The 22,057-nt window shown below is 36.1% G+C and overlaps 1 protein-coding gene, 1 long non-coding RNA gene and 1 pseudogene across 2 annotated transcripts; 1 reads left to right on the top strand and 2 right to left on the bottom strand.

Moving 5' to 3' along the window:
* On the bottom strand, window positions 1-2,323 carry LOC114524224 (annotated as a pseudogene).
* Window positions 2,324-4,962: 2,639 nt separating this feature from the next.
* LOC114524217 lies at window positions 4,963-7,867 on the bottom strand. The gene is made up of 2 exons (XM_028545358.1): window positions 7,829-7,867; window positions 4,963-6,521 (listed from the first exon to the last, which is right to left on the bottom strand). Exon 2 carries the CDS (start codon window positions 6,499-6,501, stop codon window positions 5,731-5,733), a length of 771 nt encoding a protein of 256 aa, XP_028401159.1. The 5' UTR covers window positions 6,502-6,521; window positions 7,829-7,867; the 3' UTR covers window positions 4,963-5,730.
* Window positions 7,868-12,731: 4,864 nt separating this feature from the next.
* LOC114524234 lies at window positions 12,732-17,236 on the top strand. The gene is made up of 3 exons (XR_003687087.1): window positions 12,732-13,194; window positions 16,365-16,885; window positions 17,070-17,236. It is a non-coding gene; the product is annotated as an uncharacterized LOC114524234 (long non-coding RNA).
* Window positions 17,237-22,057: the final 4,821 nt, after the last annotated feature.

Genomic DNA, 22,057 nt, shown 5'->3' with positions numbered 1-22,057 from the left:
TGCGAGAGTCTGTTTTATAGGGAAAAAATGTTGTCAATCTCCCTTTTGAATTGGTTAAGAGAGCATAATGCTCGTACATTTTGAGGTAACTCATTCCACAACACCGCGCCACTATAACTAAAACTTCGTTTAGCATAATTTGTTCGCGGTTTTGGTACAAATAAAGCATTTTCAGAGTTTCTCAAGTTGTATCCTGTGCTGTGGAATTCAAATAAATTACGGAGATAATTCGGTGTTAAATCGTTAAGAATTTTGAACATTATTAGAGCCTTGTGTTTTTTCCGGCGTGTCGAAAGATTGTCCCAACCTAGTTTAGTGAAAAGGTCGCTGGAACTTGCATCGTATCCAGATTTGGTAATTACCCTCGCTGCTCTATTTTGCAGTTTTTGCAATTTATCATTTAACGTGATATTTAAACCATCCCAAACTGAACTACAATAATCAAAATACGGTTGAATCAAAGCTCCGTAAATTTTGAGGGCAGTGCTTGTATCTATGAACTGGCGTATCCTTTTAAGAGCACCAATTGCCGACGCAACCTTTTTGGAAATGCTTCAACGTGTCGCGCCCATACTAGGTGCTCATCAATTTGTAATCCTAATGATTTCGTATCTTTAACTCTCTTGATTATCTTCCCGTCAATTTCAATGTTTATTTGTTCATTATTGTGTATCATTAACCGTTGACGAGATCCAATTATCATAAATTCCGTTTTAGCGACATTTAGACTCAGTTTGTTAGCTATGAGCCATTGATTAAGATTTTTCAATTCAGAGTTAATTATTGATTCAAGCTCTGCTACAGATTTTGCCGCAATACTTATATTAGTATCATCAGCAAACATTCTCGGAGAGGCTCTTTCCAGACAATTAGGCAAATCGTTAATGTAAATTAAAAACAATAGTGGCCCCAAGTTGCTACCTTGAGGCACACCACAACTTATTTTAACAGCCTCAGATAATTCACCATTTACGCAACATCCGTTTGGCCACGGTTGCTTAGATATGATTCAAAGAGTTTGATGCCGCTTTGGTCAACACCATATATTCTTAGCTTCCGTAAGAGAATGGTGTGATCAATGGTATCAAATGCTTTTTTGAGGTCGATAAAGACCACTCCATTGAGTAAGCCATTATCTATGTTGATTGACCATTTGTCCGTTGCTTCTAATAAGGCAGTTAATGTACTGTGCAATGATCGAAAACCGGATTGAGCTTTGGATATCAAATTATTAGCATTTAAATACTCATATAGCTGATCAAAAATCAGTTTTTCAAAAATCTTAGCAACACATGAAATTACGGATATTGGTCGATAGTTGTCCATATCATCTTTTCTACCTTTCTTAAAAATCGGCGTAACTCTTGCTAACTTCCATTCCGTTGGGAATATGCCAGTAGTTATAATCTTATCAAATATTAGAGTTAATGATGGGGCAACGATTTCAGCTGCAAGTTTTAAAAGTTTTCAGGGTATTTTATCCAGACCTGATGCTTTCTTTTCGTTAATCGTTCTTAATTTACTACAAACTGTATTTATTGTGGGGGGTGTCAATGAGAATGTGGTTTCAGTTGGCTCAATATAAACCTCCGGTTCCACAGCAGATGGTGGTATATCAGATGCTAAATTCTCACCTACTTTTGCAAAGTGAGAATTAAACATTTCGGCTATGTCCTTAGGCGCATTTATTGTTTCTTCGCCAATTGTAATATTAGATATGGTCTTATGACAAGAATTATTGCGAGAGCTTAATTCATTAATAAGTTTCCAAGTTGACTTTGGATTGTTCTGGTTGGTCTCAAGGTGTACATGTTCACTTTTTTAATTTCATTATTCGTAGAGTTCCTTAATGATTTATATTGTTGCCAAATCAATGTGTCTCCAGTCATTTTTGCTTTCTTTTTCAAAAAATCTCTCTGGCGCATTTTTTGTTTTAATTGATTAGTTATCCAAGGGGATTTCTTTTTCCCAATTCTTTTTAATCTGAGTGGAGCATGTTTATCAATGCAATTAAGTAACATCCCTTTCCATCTTACCCACATTTCATTAGGTTCATTGCACAAATTTAATTCTAACCATTGCTGTTGTTTTAAATCTCCTATAAAGTTTCCTCTATGAAAATTTTTCATACTCCTTATTTCAACTAATCGCGCTTCCGCTTTCTTATAATGAACCTTATGTGTCATATAAACTAAAAAAACATGATCACTTATGGAAAGATCAATTATACCTGAATTTATGATCTTTGTTGGGGCATTTGTAACGCAAAGATCAATTAGCGTTGAGGAATATGGTGTAGTTCCACAGGTAGCCCGCTATTGGATTTGCTTTTAGTTAAATATTAAACACATTCTATGCAAAACGACATGAAGTGTCATCTTCCTTCATTCACTGCCGACATATTATCGCAGGCGCCAATTCGTGCGGTGCAGTGTAACCTTTATGTATATATTAATATAAGGTTGGCAACTCTTTGTCGTATTTTCACATTTACGAATTACATACACAAATTACACATGAAAATACTCGTACTTAAACACAAAAATATACACAAAAAACTAAATCTATGTGGGAACTGACTCTCCTAAAACATTTCCGAAACATTTGTTTGTCTTTAAAGCCATTGCAAATATGTGAAATTTACGAAAATACAAACACTTTTTGGTTGAATTTTTTGAAAAGCCGTCGGGATCCCATCACCCTGCCCTACGTCACAGCAAACACGCAATATGATTGGCTTAGCTTTGAATTTTGAAATTTGTTTACGTTAACGGGACTCAACCAGCCAATCATATTGCGTGTTTGCTGTGACGTAGAGCAGGGTGATGGGATCCCGACGGCTTTTCAAAAAATTCAACCAAAAAGTGTTTGTATTTTCGTAAATTTGACATATTTGCAATGGCTTTAAAGACAAACAAATGTTTCGGAAATGTTTTAGGAGAGTCAGTTCCCACATAGATTTAGTTTTTTGTGTATATTTTTGTGTTTAAGTACGAGTATTTTCATGTGTAATTTGGGTATGTAATTCGTAAATGTGAAAATACGACAAAGAGTTGCCAACCTTATATTAATATATACATAAAGGTTACACTGCACCGCACGAATTGGCGCCTGCGATAATATGTCGGCAGTGAATGAAGGAAGATGACACTTCATGTCGTTTTGCATAGAATGTGTTTAATATTTAACTAAAAGCAAATCCAATAGCGGGCTACCTGTGGTAGTTCCAGTGGGTTCTTTAATTAGTTGTGTGAGGCCAAAAATTTCAAATATACCATTTAATTTATTAGCATTGGCTGATGTTGCTCCCGGCATAAGGTCCACATTTATGTCACCTAATAGAAAGTAGTCATGATTCGTCAAATCTACCTTCTGTATTATTTTCTCAAAATAATCAAAGTAATACGTTGGCAGATCTGGAGGTCGATACCAAGTGCTAATTAAAAGAGATTTAGACCGAGGCTTAGTTATTTTAACTGTTAAATATTCTAAATCGTCAGAGCTTAAATCATCGCAAATTTTGTGGAACTCGGAGGAATTCTTGTCCCCCGCATAGTTATCCGCACGCGCGAAGCAAAAGACCGTGTCATGGCTTCTTTTAGTATAGAAAAAGCTAGGAAAATAGTCAATTTTTGCAGTAAAACAACGATTTTGGCGAATTTATCTTATCGATTTGCTTCATTGTCGCGTATTTTATAAAAGGAGTTGGAGCTGCACGTTTTTATCAGAATTGGTGTAAATAAGCCTTTTTTGAGACGGGAAAAACTAAATAAATAGGATTCGAGGAGTGACAGGGCAAATCGATGTTGCCGAAGAACAAGTTTTCAGAAACTTGAATGGAGTTTTACATTTTGATATGTTGTTAAGCTACACGGTAGACATTTCATATTAATTACAAGGATTAACATAGAAGGAAAATACTGCAGGTTTTTCTCTTTGTTATGGGCCAGTTACCGATGCCCTAGTGTGTTTGCCAAAACGCATTAGTTTCACAAGCACGAACACAAGCAAATGGCATGGATTCTAAAAAACACAAAATCAATGGAACAAGTATTTCTGTACTTGATAAACTTGATAAATATGAAAGATAAACATATAATATATATATATATATATATATATATAGGTATAGCTAAACCAATCTTTGATCACAAAGCTTAAAGAATGTTTTGGCAATATTAGCAAGATGCATTCCAACAATCCAACACATGCATCTGCAATTCACTAGTGCTTTCTGCAAACTTTTCATTGATGAGTGCTTTTCCCAGTGGCACATTTCTTGTGAACATGAAATAGCAACCAAACCAGCTTGATAGATACTAATAAAAAAGACACATGACGACCAACAGTGGCTGAAATTGACTGTAAATCACTGAAAAGAATTTATATCCAATTGTGTAATGATACATGAAATGTATAAACATTTGTGTAATGATACATAAAACTATATAATATCCTTTTGCAATTTGCGTGGCGCGTGGAAAATGGCGTGAGCGCTTGGAATTGAGGGACAGCAACATCAAAGGGTTCCGCCGCGAGTTACACAACTGTATATCCTTAAACTGTGCCGCGAGAAGGAAAATATGTCTGGGCAAAAGCTGCCTATATGTCTAAACCTGAATGGACCTGGGACTTTTGCCCAGGTCTGGGTATCTGTATGAAGCACAAATTACCGATCTTTTTATTACAAATTGCAAGGCTAAAATCCGCGTTGGAAGGTAAAATTAAGCACAAAATTGAGATATTAGTTGTGACCTCAGAATTACTGGCCAGCCAAAACTGGCCTCGGAATTACATTTGTGAGTTTTATTTGTGACCAATATTTCTTCCGTTTCTCGCAATCCGCGCACGTGATATCAACAGGTAAGTTAACGGACCAGGCAAAAGTCCCAGGTCCATTCAGGTTTAGACATATAGGCAGCCCTTGCCCAGACATATTTTCCTTCTCGCGGCGCTCGCGCCTCGCGCGTGTACGCGAGTCTACTTGGTCTAATATATTGTCTAATATTATTACCATTATTTAATACCAGGATTATGACCAAGTATAGATCGCCAGTCGCCACATTTTGATGAAAACATCCATCTAGACCTCTCTCCTCCGCAGAGGCTTAGGTTTACTATTACATGAAAGGTTTACTATTACATGAAGTATCTCAACAATTTTTAGCGCGCGGGGTATGATGGGAGGAGGGAAATTTCCCAAGCCTCTGCCAACTAACGCAAACAACATGGCGGATGATTTTGCGTAGAATATAATAAATGTTAATAAAATGTAAAAATACTTATTCATTATTGTATTTTCGAATAGATTTCTGTTAAATATTGCTTCTTAAACAACTTGCTGTTAATATTTTCTCAACCTTCCTACAAAAAAGGTTGTATGAGTGTCTATCGCACATGTAACTTCCTATAACTTGGACAAGTGAGTGCGACTATTTAAATATGTGGGTGACAACGTGAGCGTATACAGTCCATTGTATCTGTAAAAGATGGATAAAAGACGGGAAAGGAAGACATGTATTGCGTATTTCTGGAAATGCGAATGTTTACTCATCGTATACCGGCGTTCGCTTTAATGTATGGTTTATATAAAATGGACATTTTATGCACGGACAGCTAGACGCAAAAACATTAAAAACGCCAGCAAAAACAGTGGACAAAGTATGTAACACATCAACATAAAGTGTCGCCAGGATAACTCGCATTTGCTTATTCTGAACTGCTTGTGAACTACCTTGAAATGTTTGGATGGAGATACCTTATTTCTGAAACATTTCTTGCACTACTTTTGTTCAAAAACAATGTATCCAACACATCATAAAGAATCGGGCATCTTTCTCTTACATTTGATGGCAGATCGTTAAAAATAGAATCAAAATTAATCTGATCTAAACTGGTTTCAAGTCCAATATTTAAGAAACCAATGAATGTTTGCATTTCCTCATTAAGTTTCTTCTTGTCATTTGCACAAAGTCTTTCACATTCCTTTTGATGTTGAAGTAATTGCTGGATTTCCTTCTCATACACATTTTCTCGGATATTTGAAAGTTCCTGAATTCTTACAAACAGCATATCAACCAATGTACGGACAGCATCTCTGTTGATGTTATCATCAGACAGCTCTTTTTCTAAATGCTGATTTACTAATTCCAACTCAGCAGAAACACTTGCAATGACTTCCTTGATATTTTTTATCTCAGACGATTCTTGCAAGGATAATGATGGTGGATTAAGATTGAGTGAGCTTTTTCGTGCAACATTCTTGTAAAGTGTGATATTGTCTTTTCTTTTACGTGAAACTAAGACACCAGAAAACGCTTCTTTCATGGCATTTGTTGCCAATATCTTTTTAGATTTGTCCAAATGTAAAATATCAAACACTTCAGTTTGGTTTATTGCAGCTCCACTCAGTTCGACAAAATTCTCCTTCAGTATACCAACCAATACATCCTTTGGTAAAATGTTGCTAGTGATATTTTTTCTTTGATCTTTTGAATCCATATGCTCAGCATGTTCATTTCCTATACAAACATATAGCCATAAAAAACATTAGTTAGTCAATAATTATTGTCAAACCTTACCCAGAGTACATATTAGAAATTTACTATCATTGAGGAAACTCAGTTCTCAAGGAACAGGGTCCCTGGTTAATAACTCATTACCAGATTATTTACTCTATAGAATCTACAGTACCTTTGATGTTAAATTTATGTTAAAACAATTTTTGCTAAAGTTAGGGGAGGAATTTTTGAGGATTGAATCTCAATCAGCTTGGTTAGTAAGACTTGCATTATGGGACTGCAATGCACTCTGCTTTAATATTTTGGTGCAATATTTATACAGTTCAAAATAATCTCCTTGATATCTCACAAGCATTTGGAAAATTACCATGATAATAGGTCACATGAATTGCCCTTATACCTGATAAAACTTATCATTATTGAATTTTTAATTTAAGTTCATCCTAATTATAGTATTCTTCATACAGGCCCTCTCATGTTGTGACATTATTTAATGTGTCTACAGCAAAATGCCATCCTGAGTACCAGAAACCAAGAGCAAAATGCTTGTGTGCACAGCATATTTGAAGTCTGATTAAACACTGCCACTTGCACAGCAAACAGTATGTAAATCAGGGATGAGTGCAGAAATGGCAAATGGGCAAGGCCTCATTCAGAAACATTTTTCTTTTGTCAAAGAAAACTTTGCCCTGAATGACAATACATTTAGAAAAAAGTGTCACAAAAATGCAAAGAATGTTGCCTAAAATCAAGTTCTTCTCAGAAAGCATGCCCTCAGACATATATATCTATAAGTGGAAATTGTTATCCATTACAAGAAAATAGTTGCCTAGCATAAAAACTGTCTAGAGATGATATTATTCAGGAGTAAAATAAGTAAGCATGTACTACTATGTGTGATTCACAAATGAGAATAACATTTGCTGCAAACCTGTAAAAAATACTTATTAAGTACTTGTAAAAAGTAAGACTCTCAATAATAAATTCACAACCCATTGAAATAAATCAACCTTTTTATATGATCAACCAATTGACAATTAGCATAAGTATCTGGCACATAGCCAAGGAGGGGGGATTTAAGAGCCCCTGCTTATTGTATAGATGAATACTGTAAGTGGGAAAAAAGTGGGTGTGCAAGTTAAAAGCCTTAAATTTTCACAATATATATTTTTTAATTTTGGATATCCCCATCCCCAATCATATATGATGCCATTCTACATGTCTGATAATTACATAACATTTCATAATTATCATAAAATGGTTATAAAAACTCTCACGTTTAATACATATTAAAGAAACAAACTTACTGGCCGCATTTGTAGGGCTTTCACTTGTGTGCAATCTCTTTGTTGGTTCATTATCCAACTTAGGAGTCAAATGGTGCACCTTTTTAACTTCCAACCTTTCTGGAGTACTAGCATTAGTGGGAAAAAAGCCAGAGTCTTCTTCTATTCATGAAAATAGTAATAATATAAATTTAGTAAGGAACGCCTAAATCCCCCGTCTTTCATCAGGGTCTAAACCATCACATAATACGATTTTTATATGTTTATTCATTAGTAATAAATTATTACAAAAACTAAGGTATTATGAACCTATAATGGCTATATAATATCCGAGAATCAGTTCCGCCTAGGATCATCTACAACTTCATGTATATGTCAAAAACAATACAGTAAGACTCGCTTAAATCATGGACGTCAAGCGATCTCAAATCCAATAAAGCTACTTTTCCCAATCCTCCTGTGCATTTATATAAAAATAATAAAATAATTGCTAAAGGTAAACAATCTGATACCACTCATTCGCGTGCAAAATCTTATATTTAAATGACTTTACTGACCTTCGATACTAAGATCTTGAAAGTTCTCCTGAATTTCCTCCAAAGAATCACTCATATGCATTGACATTTTGAGATTTTATTCATATCTTACGTTGAAGTCGAAGTTTGGTCAATTGACCATAGTTTTTGACTTACTTTTTGACATTTGTTGGCAGAGCCCGCTCCCCAGTGCTTCCACTCGCTGCTACCCAAATTTCCTTTCCTTTTCCTGTTTCTCTTTCATATTTCCTTCCAGCCATCACAAAATTTCCTTCCAAATTTCCTGGCAGTTGAGTATTTTTACCTCATAAATATCTGCATTTGTAGCGCTTTTATAACTCCGGACAACTCGGATAAGTGACATAAACTGATAATTTTCAGACTTAAATGCTTTGGCCATTTTTTATGTTAATGTAAATATGTTTTTTATATCAAATGTGGTATAACAACTGCCTAAAATAGACAAAACACTTCTCGACGTCTCAAACCTGAGGGCCTTCGTCAGGAGAAAGTTTCCTGACCTGACGAAGGCCTTCAGGTCGAAACGTCGAGAAGTGTTTCGTCTATTTTAGCCAGTTGTTATAACACATTTGATGCTAAATTGTTTGAAGATGCTGCCACGCTGCTTTTCAAACTGTTTTTAATATTGTCTCACAATTAATCAGAACATAGAACAAAGTTCTCAATAAAGTAATTTCTCAAATTCCAATACATTTTTAGTAAGAGAACTAGCCTAGTGCTCCAATTGAAAAAATTATTTAGAAATTGCTTTTTTAAGTACAATATTAAATTGTATTTTTTGGTAACGCAGCACGGGCTACACTACAGAGTCTTTGACAATGACAGCATCATTTGCTTTCATGTCGTTAATTTGTTAATATGGTTAATATGTAGGTTTAACGTATAAATTATAATAAATGCAGTATGAATATGTCAGCAAAGCCACATTTGCCTTCTCTAATCTCTTCAACCATTGAAATCAGAGACAATTTGAGTGATTTTGTATTAAAATCTCGAAATAAAACCACAAAATTATCGAAAATTTAAAATTTCCTTGCATTTTCCTGATATTTTACTAAATTTCCTTCCAATTTCCTTCTAAAGTAAATTTCCTGGCATTTTTCCTGCCAAAGCCCAATATTTCCTTTTGCCAGGAAATTTCCTGGCAAGTGGAAGCGCTGCCGCTCCCCTTCAATTTTCGTCCTCCCTTCATGCAATGCGCGCTCACGCTTCCCCGGCAAACTTCATGTAAGACGGTTTTACGGTTTTAGGATGTAAGACGGTAAGACTGTTTTAGCGGGCTCTGCGGAGGAGAGAGCATCTAGCATCAGCCTTACACTCGGCTTCATCAATATTTTGTAGCTGAAATACACCGTAGTTTTCGTAAGAAAATAAAATTTTTTGATGTATTTATCTCATATAACAATGCAAACTCGTCTTCATCTATTAGCCCGTCATCGTAGCTGTCTAGTAACATCATTCTTGCATCTCTGAACGAACACATTTTTACTCAAATTGTGATTAAATCAGCTCTTGAACAGAAACGAAAGTTGTCTGAATTTCATCTGCTTCTTCGTCATCGAAGAAGCAGATGAAATTCACCCAACTTTCGCGTTCCCCTTGTAAAAACAAACCTTGCTTAAGGTTTGTTTACAAATTTCTACGACGGGGAAAACCCTTCCTCGCCTCAGTCTTTTAACGCTAACATCTTATCACTGTGGTAATAAGTCCGACTTTGAATGCCATCATTCATGCCATTCATCATTGATATATAAACGTGAATTGCTGAGTAGTACTTATCACGAAGGTATGTCCTATGACCTTGATTTTCCTCCACATCCTTTGAAAGTATCAGTAATAATGGCACACAATCATTGTGACAGTATTAATATAATTTGAATATATCACGGTCCACGAGCACAATTAATTCAGTGTTCTTTTGACCCTTAATCAATTAGTTCTTGAGATAAGGCAAGCAATACCTTTCCATTAGGCAGGTATTGAAATTAGACCTTGCCATTGTGTGGGTAATAAAATGAGACCTTGCCATTGTCTAGGTATTGAAATTGAAACCAGTCATTGTGCAGGTATAAATAAAACAACAGCCATTCTGCTGATATGTTAAAAAAATATATAAATTTAAGGCTACAAATATGGGCATCATTATTGAATTAAATACTGTTAATGTTTTATATTAATGTATTTTGTCATCTCTCAAGAAACAATTGATTAAGAGTCAAAAGACGGCTTGTTCCCTTTCATATTAGACCCTTTTTCCTTACAAAAGCGTCGTTTTCTCTTCCTAGTCAAGTTAAATCGGTCAAAAAAGTACGGACTGCTTGACCTTTGAATAGTTCCACTTTGGTGAATTATTTGGTTGCCCATTGTTGATTGTGGGTTAAGCGAAAAAAGAACGAGACCAGTATCCTCCTGTACGGACTGTATTTATTATATGACTAACCAGAGAGGTGCTGAAATCACCTTACGCTCGCCTGCACTGTTTGTCTAGAATAAGGCTAAACTCTGTATGAAAGGTATCTGTATGAAGCACAAATTACCGATTTTTATTACAAATTACAAGGCTAAAATCCGCGTTGGAAGGTAATATTAAGCACAAACTTCAGATATTAGTTGTGACCTCAGAATTACTGGCCAAAACTGGCCTCGGAATTACATTAGTTTTATTTGTGACCAATATTTTTCCGTTTCTCGCAATCCGCGCACGTGATATCAACAGGTAAGTTAACGGACCAGGCAAAAGTCCCTGCTTTAAGCCGGGCGCACACACAACGATTTTACGGTAGTTGGTCCATTCTGGTTTAGACATATAGGCAGCCCTTGCCCAGACATGTTTTCCTCCTCGCGGCGCTCGCGCCTCGCGCGTGTACGCGAGTCTACTTGGTCTAATCATATGGTCTAATAATCGCCAGTCGCCACATTTTGATGAAAACATCCATCTAGACAATCTAGACAGGAATCGGCCGACTAAAATCGTCGTGTGTGCGCCTAGCTTTATGAAATAAACAAGATTGGATTTTTATATCTACACAAAAAAGGATTATCCATCAAACAACGAAAAGGTATGTACATAAATCTTATAGGTAGTTCAAAGGGCCCTGTCTACAATTTAACTGGCTTTAATAATATATTTGCATGTGTATCTACATAAATAATATTCAAATATATGTCACATGCGTTGCCATTTGCCTTTGCATTCCGAGCCTATCGGCTTTCTACTTATAAATACTTATGTGCTAAAGCTTGTAATTGCGAATTATCTGACAATATTCTTTATAAAACTTTAACGTTGGACTATGTTTTATACATATTCACTCCCTGAATGATTTCTATATTAAGCGATTGAATTTTGATACGGCATGTCACAACACAATCTCATAATTTATAATTGTACATGTACAATACAAACAAAATATTTGAAAATTTCTCATTTGGCTTAGGGTTGTACAAATACTTTCGTTAAATATAATTCAGCTACAACTTTGAACTAAAAAAAACAGGGCTACACAATAGCCCTGAAAATCGTAATGAGCGTGATAACTCTGGATAGCTCTAACATTGACCTTATCATGATGCTAATAAGCTTAACATTTGCCTTATCATTTGATAATTTTGAGCAAAGCTCTCTTTATTATTGTATAAATGTGTACCAAATGGCACTGAATAGTCACAATGCATATCGATGACTTATATTTATGATGATTCCTCTGATGTAAAGCCGTAATATTTAAAAAATATAGCATCTTAACATTGACCTTATCATTATGCTAATTAGCTTAACATTCACCTTATCATTTGATAATTTTGAACAAAATTCCCATTATTTTTGTGTAAATGTGTACTAAATGTCACCATATAGTCACAAGACATATCGATGAGCTATATTTATGATGAATCTTCTTATGCAAAGCCATAATATTTAAAAAATATAACATCTTAACATTGACCTTATCATTATGCTAATTAGCTTAACATTCACCTTATCATTTGATAATTTTGAGCAAAACTCTCTTTATTATTGTATAAATGTGTACCAAATGGCACTAAATAGTCACAATGCATATTGATGACTTATATTGATAATGATTCCTCTGATGTAAAGCCAAAGTATAGAAAAAATATAGCATTTTAACATTGACCTTATCATTATATTTTGTTGTATAATGTTCACTCCCCCCTGGTAAATGGTTCTTTTGCAACAAATAGACTCCTTAAGTAGATAAGTTGAAAATAATGGGAAAATAAAAGTGGCATCTTAACATTCTACTTATCATGTAGTGTGGACGCGGACGGGGATGGGGACGCGGACGCCAAGACTATAGCAATAGCTCTCTTGCACTAAAGTGCAGGCGAGCTAAAAATCAAAGATGAATAAATATAATATTCACATGTACCAAATAATGCCCTTCTTCGTTCCGTCGATAATTTTCGTGTCAAAAATGAAAGTGCAAGCTTGTTTTTGTTCAAAAATATGAGAGTTGGACCGTTACCACGGCAACAGTCTAATACTGGGGATTCCAGACCGGCAAAGAACCAATCCGCGCACGCCATTTTATCACGAGACTGCGTGCCATATAATAAATGTCTAATATTGATCTCTGACATATCCTGCGAAACAAATGTCATGGCATGTTACTTTTCCATGAGGTTAATTTTGTTAGTTAAATAATTTAATTAACAATTAAATTAAACTGGCAATTATTTGGGGAGCTGACAACTTGCAATATATCTCCATAAATTTTACAGCTCATAACTCCTAATGAAAGGCAGACCCCAAGGCCATCAATCATAGCCCCAAGCAACAGGGAAAGCCAAGACAAATCCGGGAGCCAGGTAAATCTTACAAATACATTCAGTTTTGTCTCACGAAAAATAATATTTATTATTTTATGACTAGAGCATTCTGATTGGTTTCTGAGCGGTCGGTAACCAACAGTACGGACTGGCCAGGTTCGGCGGGAATTTTTTAGTTGGGAATTTTAATCGTTTTTAGCTCGCCTGCACTTTAGTGCAAGAGAGCTATTGCTATAGTCTTGGCGTCCACGTCCCCGTCCCCGTCCTCGTCCCCGTCCCCGTCCGCGTCCACACTACATGATAAGTAGAATGTTAAGATGCCACTTTTATTTTCCCATTATTTTCAACTTATCTACTTAAGGAGTCTATTTGTTGCAAAAGAACCATTCACCAGGGGGGAGTGAACATTATACAACAAAATATAATGATAAGGTCAATGTTAAAATGCTATATTTTTTCTATACTTTGGCTTTACATCAGAGGAATCATTATCAATATAAGTCATCAATATGCATTGTGACTATTTATTGCCATTTGGTACACATTTATACAATAATAAAGAGAGTTTTGCTCAAAATTATCAAATGATAAGGTGAATGTTAAGCTAATTAGCATAATGATAAGGTCAATGTTAAGATGTTATATTTTTTAAATATTATGGCTTTGTATCAGAAGATTCATCATAAATATAGCTCATCGATATGTCTTGTGACTATATGGTGACATTTAGTACACATTTACACAAAAATAATGGGAATTTTGTTCAAAATTATCAAATGATAAGGTGAATGTTAAGCTAATTAGCATAATGATAAGGTCAATGTTAACATGCTATATTTTTTAAATATTATGGCTTTACATCAGAGGAATCATCATAAATGTCATAAATATAAGTCATCGATATGCATTGTGACTATTCAGTGCCATTTGGTACACATTTATACAATAATAAAGAGAGCTTTGCTCAAAATTATCAAATGATAAGGCAAATGTTAAGCTTATTAGCATCATGATAAGGTCAATGTTAGAGCTATCCAGAGTTATCACGCTCATTACGATTTTCAGGGCTATTGTGTAGCCCTGTTTTTTTTTAGTTCAAAGTTGTAGCTGAATTATATTTAACGAAAGTATTTGTACAACCCTAAGCCAAATGAGAAATTTTCAAATATTTTGTTTGTATTGTACATGTACAATTATAAATTATGAGATTGTGTTGTGACATGCCGTATCAAAATTCAATCGCTTAATATAGAAATCATTCAGGGAGTGAATATGTATAAAACATAGTCCAACGTTAAAGTTTTATAAAGAATATTGTCAGATAATTCGCAATTACAAGCTTTAGCACATAAGTATTTATAAGTAGAAAGCCGATAGGCTCGGAATGCAAAGGCAAATGGCAACGCATGTGACATATATTTGCATATTATTTATGTAGATACACATGCAAATATATTATTAAAGCACGTATAAGATTTATGTACATACCTTTTCGTTGTTTGATGCATAATCCTTTTTTGTGTAGATATAAAAATCCAATCTTGTTTATTTCATAAAGCTAGGCGCACACACGACGATTTTAGTCGGCCGATTCCTGTCTAGATTGTCTAGATGGATGTTTTCATCAAAATGTGGCGACTGGCGATTATTAGACCATATGATTAGACCAAGTAGACTCGCGTACACGCGCGAGGCGCGAGCGCCGCGAGAAGGAAAACATGTCTGGGCAAGGGCTGCCTATATGTCTAAACCAGAATGGACCAACTACCGTAAAATCGTTGTGTGTGCGCCCGGCTTAAAGCAGGGACTTTTGCCTGGTCCGTTAACTTACCTGTTGATATCACGTGCGCGGATTGCGAGAAACGGAAGAAATATTGGTCACAAATAAAACTAATGTAATTCCGAGGCCAGTTTTGGCCAGTAATTCTGAGGTCACAACTAATATCTGAAGTTTGTGCTTAATATTACCTTCCAACGCGGATTTTAGCCTTGTAATTTGTAATAAAAAGATCGGTAATTTGTGCTTCATACAGATACCTTTCATACAGAGTTTAGCCTTATTCTAGACAAACAGTGCAGGCGAGCGTAAGGTGATTTCAGCACCTCTCTGGTTAGTCATATAATAAATACAGTCCGTACAGGAGGATACTGGTCTCGTTCTTTTTTCGCTTAACCCACAATCAACAATGGGCAACCAAATAATTCACCAAAGTGGAACTATTCAAAGGTCAAGCAGTCCGTACTTTTTTGACCGATTTAACTTGACTAGGAAGAGAAAACGACGCTTTTGTAAGGAAAAAGGGTCTAATATGAAAGGGAACAAGCCGTCTTTTGACTCTTAATCAATTGTTTCTTGAGAGATGACAAAATACATTAATATAAAACATTAACAGTATTTAATTCAATAATGATGCCCATATTTGTAGCCTTAAATTTATATATTTTTTTAACATATCAGCAGAATGGCTGTTGTTTTATTTATACCTGCACAATGACTGGTTTCAATTTCAATACCTAGACAATGGCAAGGTCTCATTTTATTACCCACACAATGGCAAGGTCTAATTTCAATACCTGCCTAATGGAAAGGTATTGCTTGCCTTATCTCAAGAACTAATTGATTAAGGGTCAAAAGAACACTGAATTAATTGTGCTCGTGGACCGTGATATATTCAAATTATATTAATACTGTCACAATGATTGTGTGCCATTATTACTGATACTTTCAAAGGATGTGGAGGAAAATCAAGGTCATAGGACATACCTTCGTGATAAGTACTACTCAGCAATTCACGTTTATATATCAATGATGAATGGCATGAATGATGGCATTCAAAGTCGGACTTATTACCACAGTGATAAGATGTTAGCGTTAAAAGACTGAGGCGAGGAAGGGTTTTCCCCGTCGTAGAAATTTGTAAACAAACCTTAAGCAAGGTTTGTTTTTACAAGGGGAACGCGAAAGTTGGGTGAATTTCATCTGCTTCTTCGATGACGAAGAAGCAGATGAAATTCAGACAACTTTCGTTTCTGTTCAAGAGCTGATTTAATCACAATTTGAGTAAAAATGTGTTCGTTCAGAGATGCAAGAATGATGTTACTAGACAGCTACGATGACGGGCTAATAGATGAAGACGAGTTTGCATTGTTATATGAGATAAATACATCAAAAAATTTTATTTTCTTACGAAAACTACGGTGTATTTCAGCTACAAAATATTGATGAAGCCGAGTGTAAGGCTGAACTCCGTTTTGAAAAAGTCGACTTGCCTTTACTGGCAGAAGTCTTGGGGATTCCTCGAGAGTTTCGGTGCGACCAACGAACCGTTTGTGACGGAATGGAGGGTTTATGCATGCTTCTACGAAGATTTGCATATCCTTGTCGATACAACGACCTTATTCCACGATTTGGCAGGCCTGTACCAGAGATTTCTATGATAACTTCCAAAGTCGCCGATTTTATTTATGTCAATCACGGTTACAGAATTATGAGATGGTATAATAAGATATTAGGCCAAGATAACTTAGAACTCTATGCTGAAGCAATTCTCTCAAAAGGTGCTGTATTAAATAATTGTTTTGGATTTGTCGATGGCACTGTACGCCCTATATGTCGTCCCAATGTCAATCAAAGAGACGTATTCAATGGTCATAACAGGGTTCATGCGCTAAAATTTCAATCTGTTGGCAATACCAAGTGGGATAATTGCTAATTTGTTTGGTCCTGTTGGTAAGTAAATATACTTTTATCTTATCTGTCTCCACTCACCAATATACAGCAAGATATTTGTGCTTTAATTTCACTCGTTTACAAATGGTATAGACATTTGGTTGCATGCTTTTAGCAGCTCAATTTTTCTTCTCCATTATTACACTAATTGACAAGTACTCGTGTCTTTTTGCAATATTTGTAGAAGGTAAGCGACATGATTTCCGCGATGCTGGTTGACTCTGGTTTGTTGGATAGTCTGCAACAACATGCTTTTTCAACAACCAACCAACCATTGTGCATATATGGTGACCCTGCGGCAATATGTTATCAGAGGATGTGTGCCACCATCCTGGAACCTTACTCTCTTAAGTCTCTTTTTTGTTTTCTACAAATATTCTGCTTAAAAAATATGCATTTCCTATCTCTTGTAATATGGTTTTATATATGTTTTGATCTGTCGTAAAATATATTTAATATGATAAAATATTATAATATATAGATTGTGTAATAAAATTGACTTCGTTATACATGTCTTCAACTAGCCAACTATAGGGCATTTTGCCGTTTTGTTTGACATTAGAATGTTAGGCTAAAGACTATGTTACACGGTGCCATTTTTCTTACAACATGCAATGCAATTCTACTTTCAAGAGATGTAAGTTAGTGAAGAGGCTTCAAAATGTAAGTGTCAGAAACGCCATGGTGTGTAATAAAAACAAAAGTTCGGTAGTTTCCAAATTTACATCTCTCAAAAGAAGAATTGCATTGCGAGAAAAATGGGACCGTGTAACATGGCCTTAAGCATTAGTTGATATTTACCCGCCACTATAGCAGCCTGTCGTTTGACATTGAATACAACATAGCTTCATCGCATATTCTAGAGGTTTAAAGGGTCTTAATTTCGAGTGGTATTATACACATTTCAAATTCAAGCCAGGGACAGTTGATGGAAGAATGAGGCAACTATAGGTTCTCCGGCAGGAATCGAACCTACGCTTTTGCGATGTCGGTGCGATGCTTTTGCGATGTCGGTGCGATGCTTTTGCCACTAAGCTTCAGCTAGATCTAGCTGACATAAGGAAGCGTGGTTAATGTGTATATGATGGTAATGTCGGGAATAGGGTAAATCAATTACGATTTTTGGCACTTCACTCGATGCAGGAATATTCTACACAGGTCAAATTTTTCCGCCGATGGGGATTCGAAATGAGACCTCCAGACAAAAGAAAATGCAAATTTAATTGTGTTAATTCATTGTGTTCTTCAAACTTCTATCGTTGAGCATTGAATAAGGAGAATTTTTGCGATAAATTTGCATTTTAGTTTTCAGTAATGATTAGATTTTAAAGCCCTTTGGGACTAATTTTCAATAAAACAAACGTCCAGTTCCCATCGGCGGAAAATGGTGATTTTTATGAAATTTTTTTGTCGAACCAATACTTCTTCATTTTTCAACTAAATTACACGTAAAACGTTTCATTTGAAAGAGAAATAAATGAACTTAACAATGGTGTAAAAATCAACCAAATTTGACAAGTATAGCATTATTACACGCAAAATTTCGATTCGAATATTTTTGATACACCGTGTATAGGTCCTCCGGCAGGAATGGAGCCTACGCTTTTGCGATGCCGATACAATGCTTTTGCCACTGAGCTACAGAGGTAGATGACAAGAGCCAGCGTGGTTAATGTGTATAGATAGATGATAATGCCGGAAATAGGTGAGGGTAAATCAATTATGATTTTTGGCACTTCACTCGATGCAGGAATATTCTAGTGGTTTAAAAAGTCTTAATTTGGAGTGGTATTATGCACACTTCAAATTCAAGCCAGGAACAGTTGATATAAAAATGAGTCAACTATAGGCCTCCGGCACACATTAACCACGCTTGGTCTTGTCAGCTCTCTGTAACTCAGTGGTAAGAGCATTGCACCGGCGTTGCACCGGCATCGCAAAAGCGTAGGTTCGATTCCTGCCGGAGGACCTATGGTTGACTCATTTTGCATCAACTGTTCCTGGCTTGAATTTGAAGTGTGTATAATACCACTCGATATTAAAGCCCCGTTTACACTACACTGAATTTATCGGCACGGCACGGCACGGCTAAAATTGGTACCCGTACCCAATTTTATAAGTGTTCAGGCTACCAAAACAAAGACCGAGAACAGATGAAATGGGCACGGGTACCCATTTTAGCCGTGCCGTGCCAATAAATCGAATTTAGTGTAAACGGGGCTTAAGACCCTTTTAAACCTCTAGAATATTCCTGCATCGAGTGAAGTGCCAAAAATCCTAATTGGTTTACCCTCACCTATTCCCAGCATTAGCATCATATATACATTAACCACGCTTGCTCTTGTCAGCTAACTCTGTAGCTCAGTGGCAAGAGCATTGCAACGGCATCGCAAAAGCGTAGGTTCGATTCCTGCCCGGGCGACCTATAGTTGACTCATTTTTCCATCAACTGTTCCTGGCTGGAATTTGATGGGTGTATAATACCACTCGAAATTAAGACCCTTTAAACCTTTAGAACGTGTGAAGTGCCAAAAATCATGATAACTTCATCGCAGTTAATGTTTTACAGGCTACCCACATGTACGTATAGCGTAACTATTTTGAATTGATTTTACTACCTTAGACATCCTGAAATGATATTTTAGGGAAATTACACGGACATCGTAAATGAGTGAACATCCGGGACTTGAATTTGCCCCCCAATTTCTCCCCGATTAATGGTACATGTTAGTTACGCTATGAAAGACTCTATTTTATGAAAAAGGATCAATAACTGATCTTTTGAGTTTTGGCTATGTTGTTTTTTATTAGAATTAAACGTCTAATGAATAGAACTCATATGGGATTTGAAAATGTCATGCACTGAAGCTTTCACTCATATATAATGCCAATTCATGAGTATTTTCAGTCAAACTATTAAGATGAATCAATACTCAATTCTCTTAGTTGATCTACTCGTCTCTCTATTGATCCTTTTTAGTCTATTTTTGATGAATTTAAAACATGATCACTGAGTGCTGATACAAAATATTTCACTGTTAGATTTCAACAGTGGCTAAAAGATTATTGAAGGTTAATTTTAGATTATGCAAGTCTGCGAAGCAGATGCAGCATAATATTAATTGTCTTTATTTTCCTTCCTTTTAAATTAAATTCAGTGAAGCAAATCACTATAACATAAAGTTCTGGTACTTATGACCATATCACCGCTGGCCTACGTTCCCTCCACGTCTTTTTGTGAAACGACCTATAGAGATAAAGAAAAAAACAAAACTAGTAATAATGCATGGGGAGGGGGAACCCCTGGCCGGGAATGCATTGTTAAATCTCGTCTTATATCTCTCATATAATTAATATTATACTGCATCTGCTTCGCAGACTTGCATAATCTAAAATTATACTTCGAGATACTCGACTTCAATTTAACAATGCATATTCAAAGCTAAAATAAATAAACGTGTCAAAGATTAGATGCTGATAAAACTGCATTACCAGGTGAAACATTGAAAGATGCCCTGTAATAAAACTTTGAGAACGTACTCTCTCGAGACCAATCTGCCATACCTAAAATCTCAGGAAGAGAAACTCCCTGTTAAAAGCCTCAGAAGTAGAAGCACCTCTAATAGAATGAGCAGAAAAATATCTGTATCTACGCCCGACAAGTGCAACAGATATTTAATCCATCTCGCCAGAGTGGAAGATGAGACGGGATTATGTGGGCGAATATATGACAAAAACAACCTGTTTGACTGTTTAATCTCATTGGATCTGAAATTCCTAGTGCGATCTTCGTAACACTTTAAACATTCAATTGGACATAAGTCCTTATCATCCTTAAACGTAGCATGGAAGCTACACTTAGGGGAGTCACTAGGCCTAGACGTTTTTGATAGACCAGGTAGCTGAAAAGATACTCCTTCGGGATGATAAGATCGAAACCGCAAGTCTTTCTTAGCAAGATCCGAAGATCTATCCGGAGCCGTGAGAGCAAGCAAAGTTACTAACTTGAATGATAACGATTTAATGATTTAATTTTTCATTAGGCCCCAAGGATTTAAAATCGTCCAAAACCTGAGAAACTTTCCATGTATGTGTATACCTAGGTTGAGGTGGTCTTAAATGAAGCATACCCTTCAATACTTGAGATATACGAGCTGATAAGAGCCAACCTTATTAGAGTCAATGTTAGGTAAAACTGCTGATAAAGCAGAGCGGTAAACATTAATAGTCCTATATGCTCTCCCTTCCTTAAACTGATCTTTAAAAACTCCAAGATCATACTCAGAGAAACTGAAACGGGATTGACTTTCCGTTGGTCACACCAGCAAACCCATTTGTTCCAGGCGGAGGCATAAGAACTGGTAGTGTTTTGTCTCCATGCTGCCAGCAAAATGTTTCTAGTTTCCTCTGAAATATCTGCTGTTTGGAAGCATTTGCTGACAGTTTCCACCCAGCCAGTTGGAGGTTGGTTAACGGGTGTGTTTGATCGTGCACAACTGGAGTAGTAATGGGTACCACATTTGAGTTGGCCAAACTGGTGCTACAAGGATTAGTTGTTCGACTCTCTGAGCAACTACTTGCCGAAGGCATCGACCAATCAGTGCAAATGGCGGAAAAGCATACCCCAGAAGAGTTTTCCAGTTCATTGAAAAGGCATCTGTTTGTATGGCCTGGGGATCTGGTTTCCAGCTGACAAATTTAGGAAGTTGGTGCGTGAGGCGAGACGCAAATTGGTCTATCTCTAAGGGATCCCATATTCCTAAGATTGTTTGGAACAGAGAAGGATTGAGTTTCCAATCGCTGGAGTCGGTCAGAACTCGTGATTTCCTGTCTGCTCGTACATTCAAACTTCCTGGGAGATATTGAGCTGAAACAACCATCTGATTCTCTAGACACCACTCCCATTTAACAATTAGACAACGAGGCGGAGTTGTCTATGAGCGAATAGTCAACGAGGCGAAGCCGAGTTGACTATTTGCTCATAGACAACGAGGCCGAGTTGTCTAATTGTTTTAGTATAAACTATAACATTAATTTACAACTAGGAAACACAATACAAAAATATTGAAACTGAAATTTATTTCGTATATTAAAGGGAAGAAAATATTTTAATTGTTGTTCGCGTAAAATGTTTTAAAATTCAGTTTAAATATAAAAATTCAATTGAGTATA

Source organism: Dendronephthya gigantea, unplaced genomic scaffold (genome assembly GCF_004324835.1).
Source record: "Dendronephthya gigantea isolate DGI-Jeju-01 unplaced genomic scaffold, DenGig_1.0 000030F, whole genome shotgun sequence".
NCBI classification, from domain to species: domain Eukaryota; kingdom Metazoa; phylum Cnidaria; class Anthozoa; order Malacalcyonacea; family Nephtheidae; genus Dendronephthya; species Dendronephthya gigantea.
The sequence above is the reverse complement of the archived record's forward strand: the minus strand, read 5'-3'. Positions and strand labels throughout refer to the sequence as shown.

Bases quoted from the DNA above. Each gene is read 5' to 3' on its own strand.
- LOC114524217 (XM_028545358.1), bottom strand. From the start codon at position 6,501: ATGGATTCAAAAGATCAAAGAAAAAATATCACTAGCAACATTTTACCA.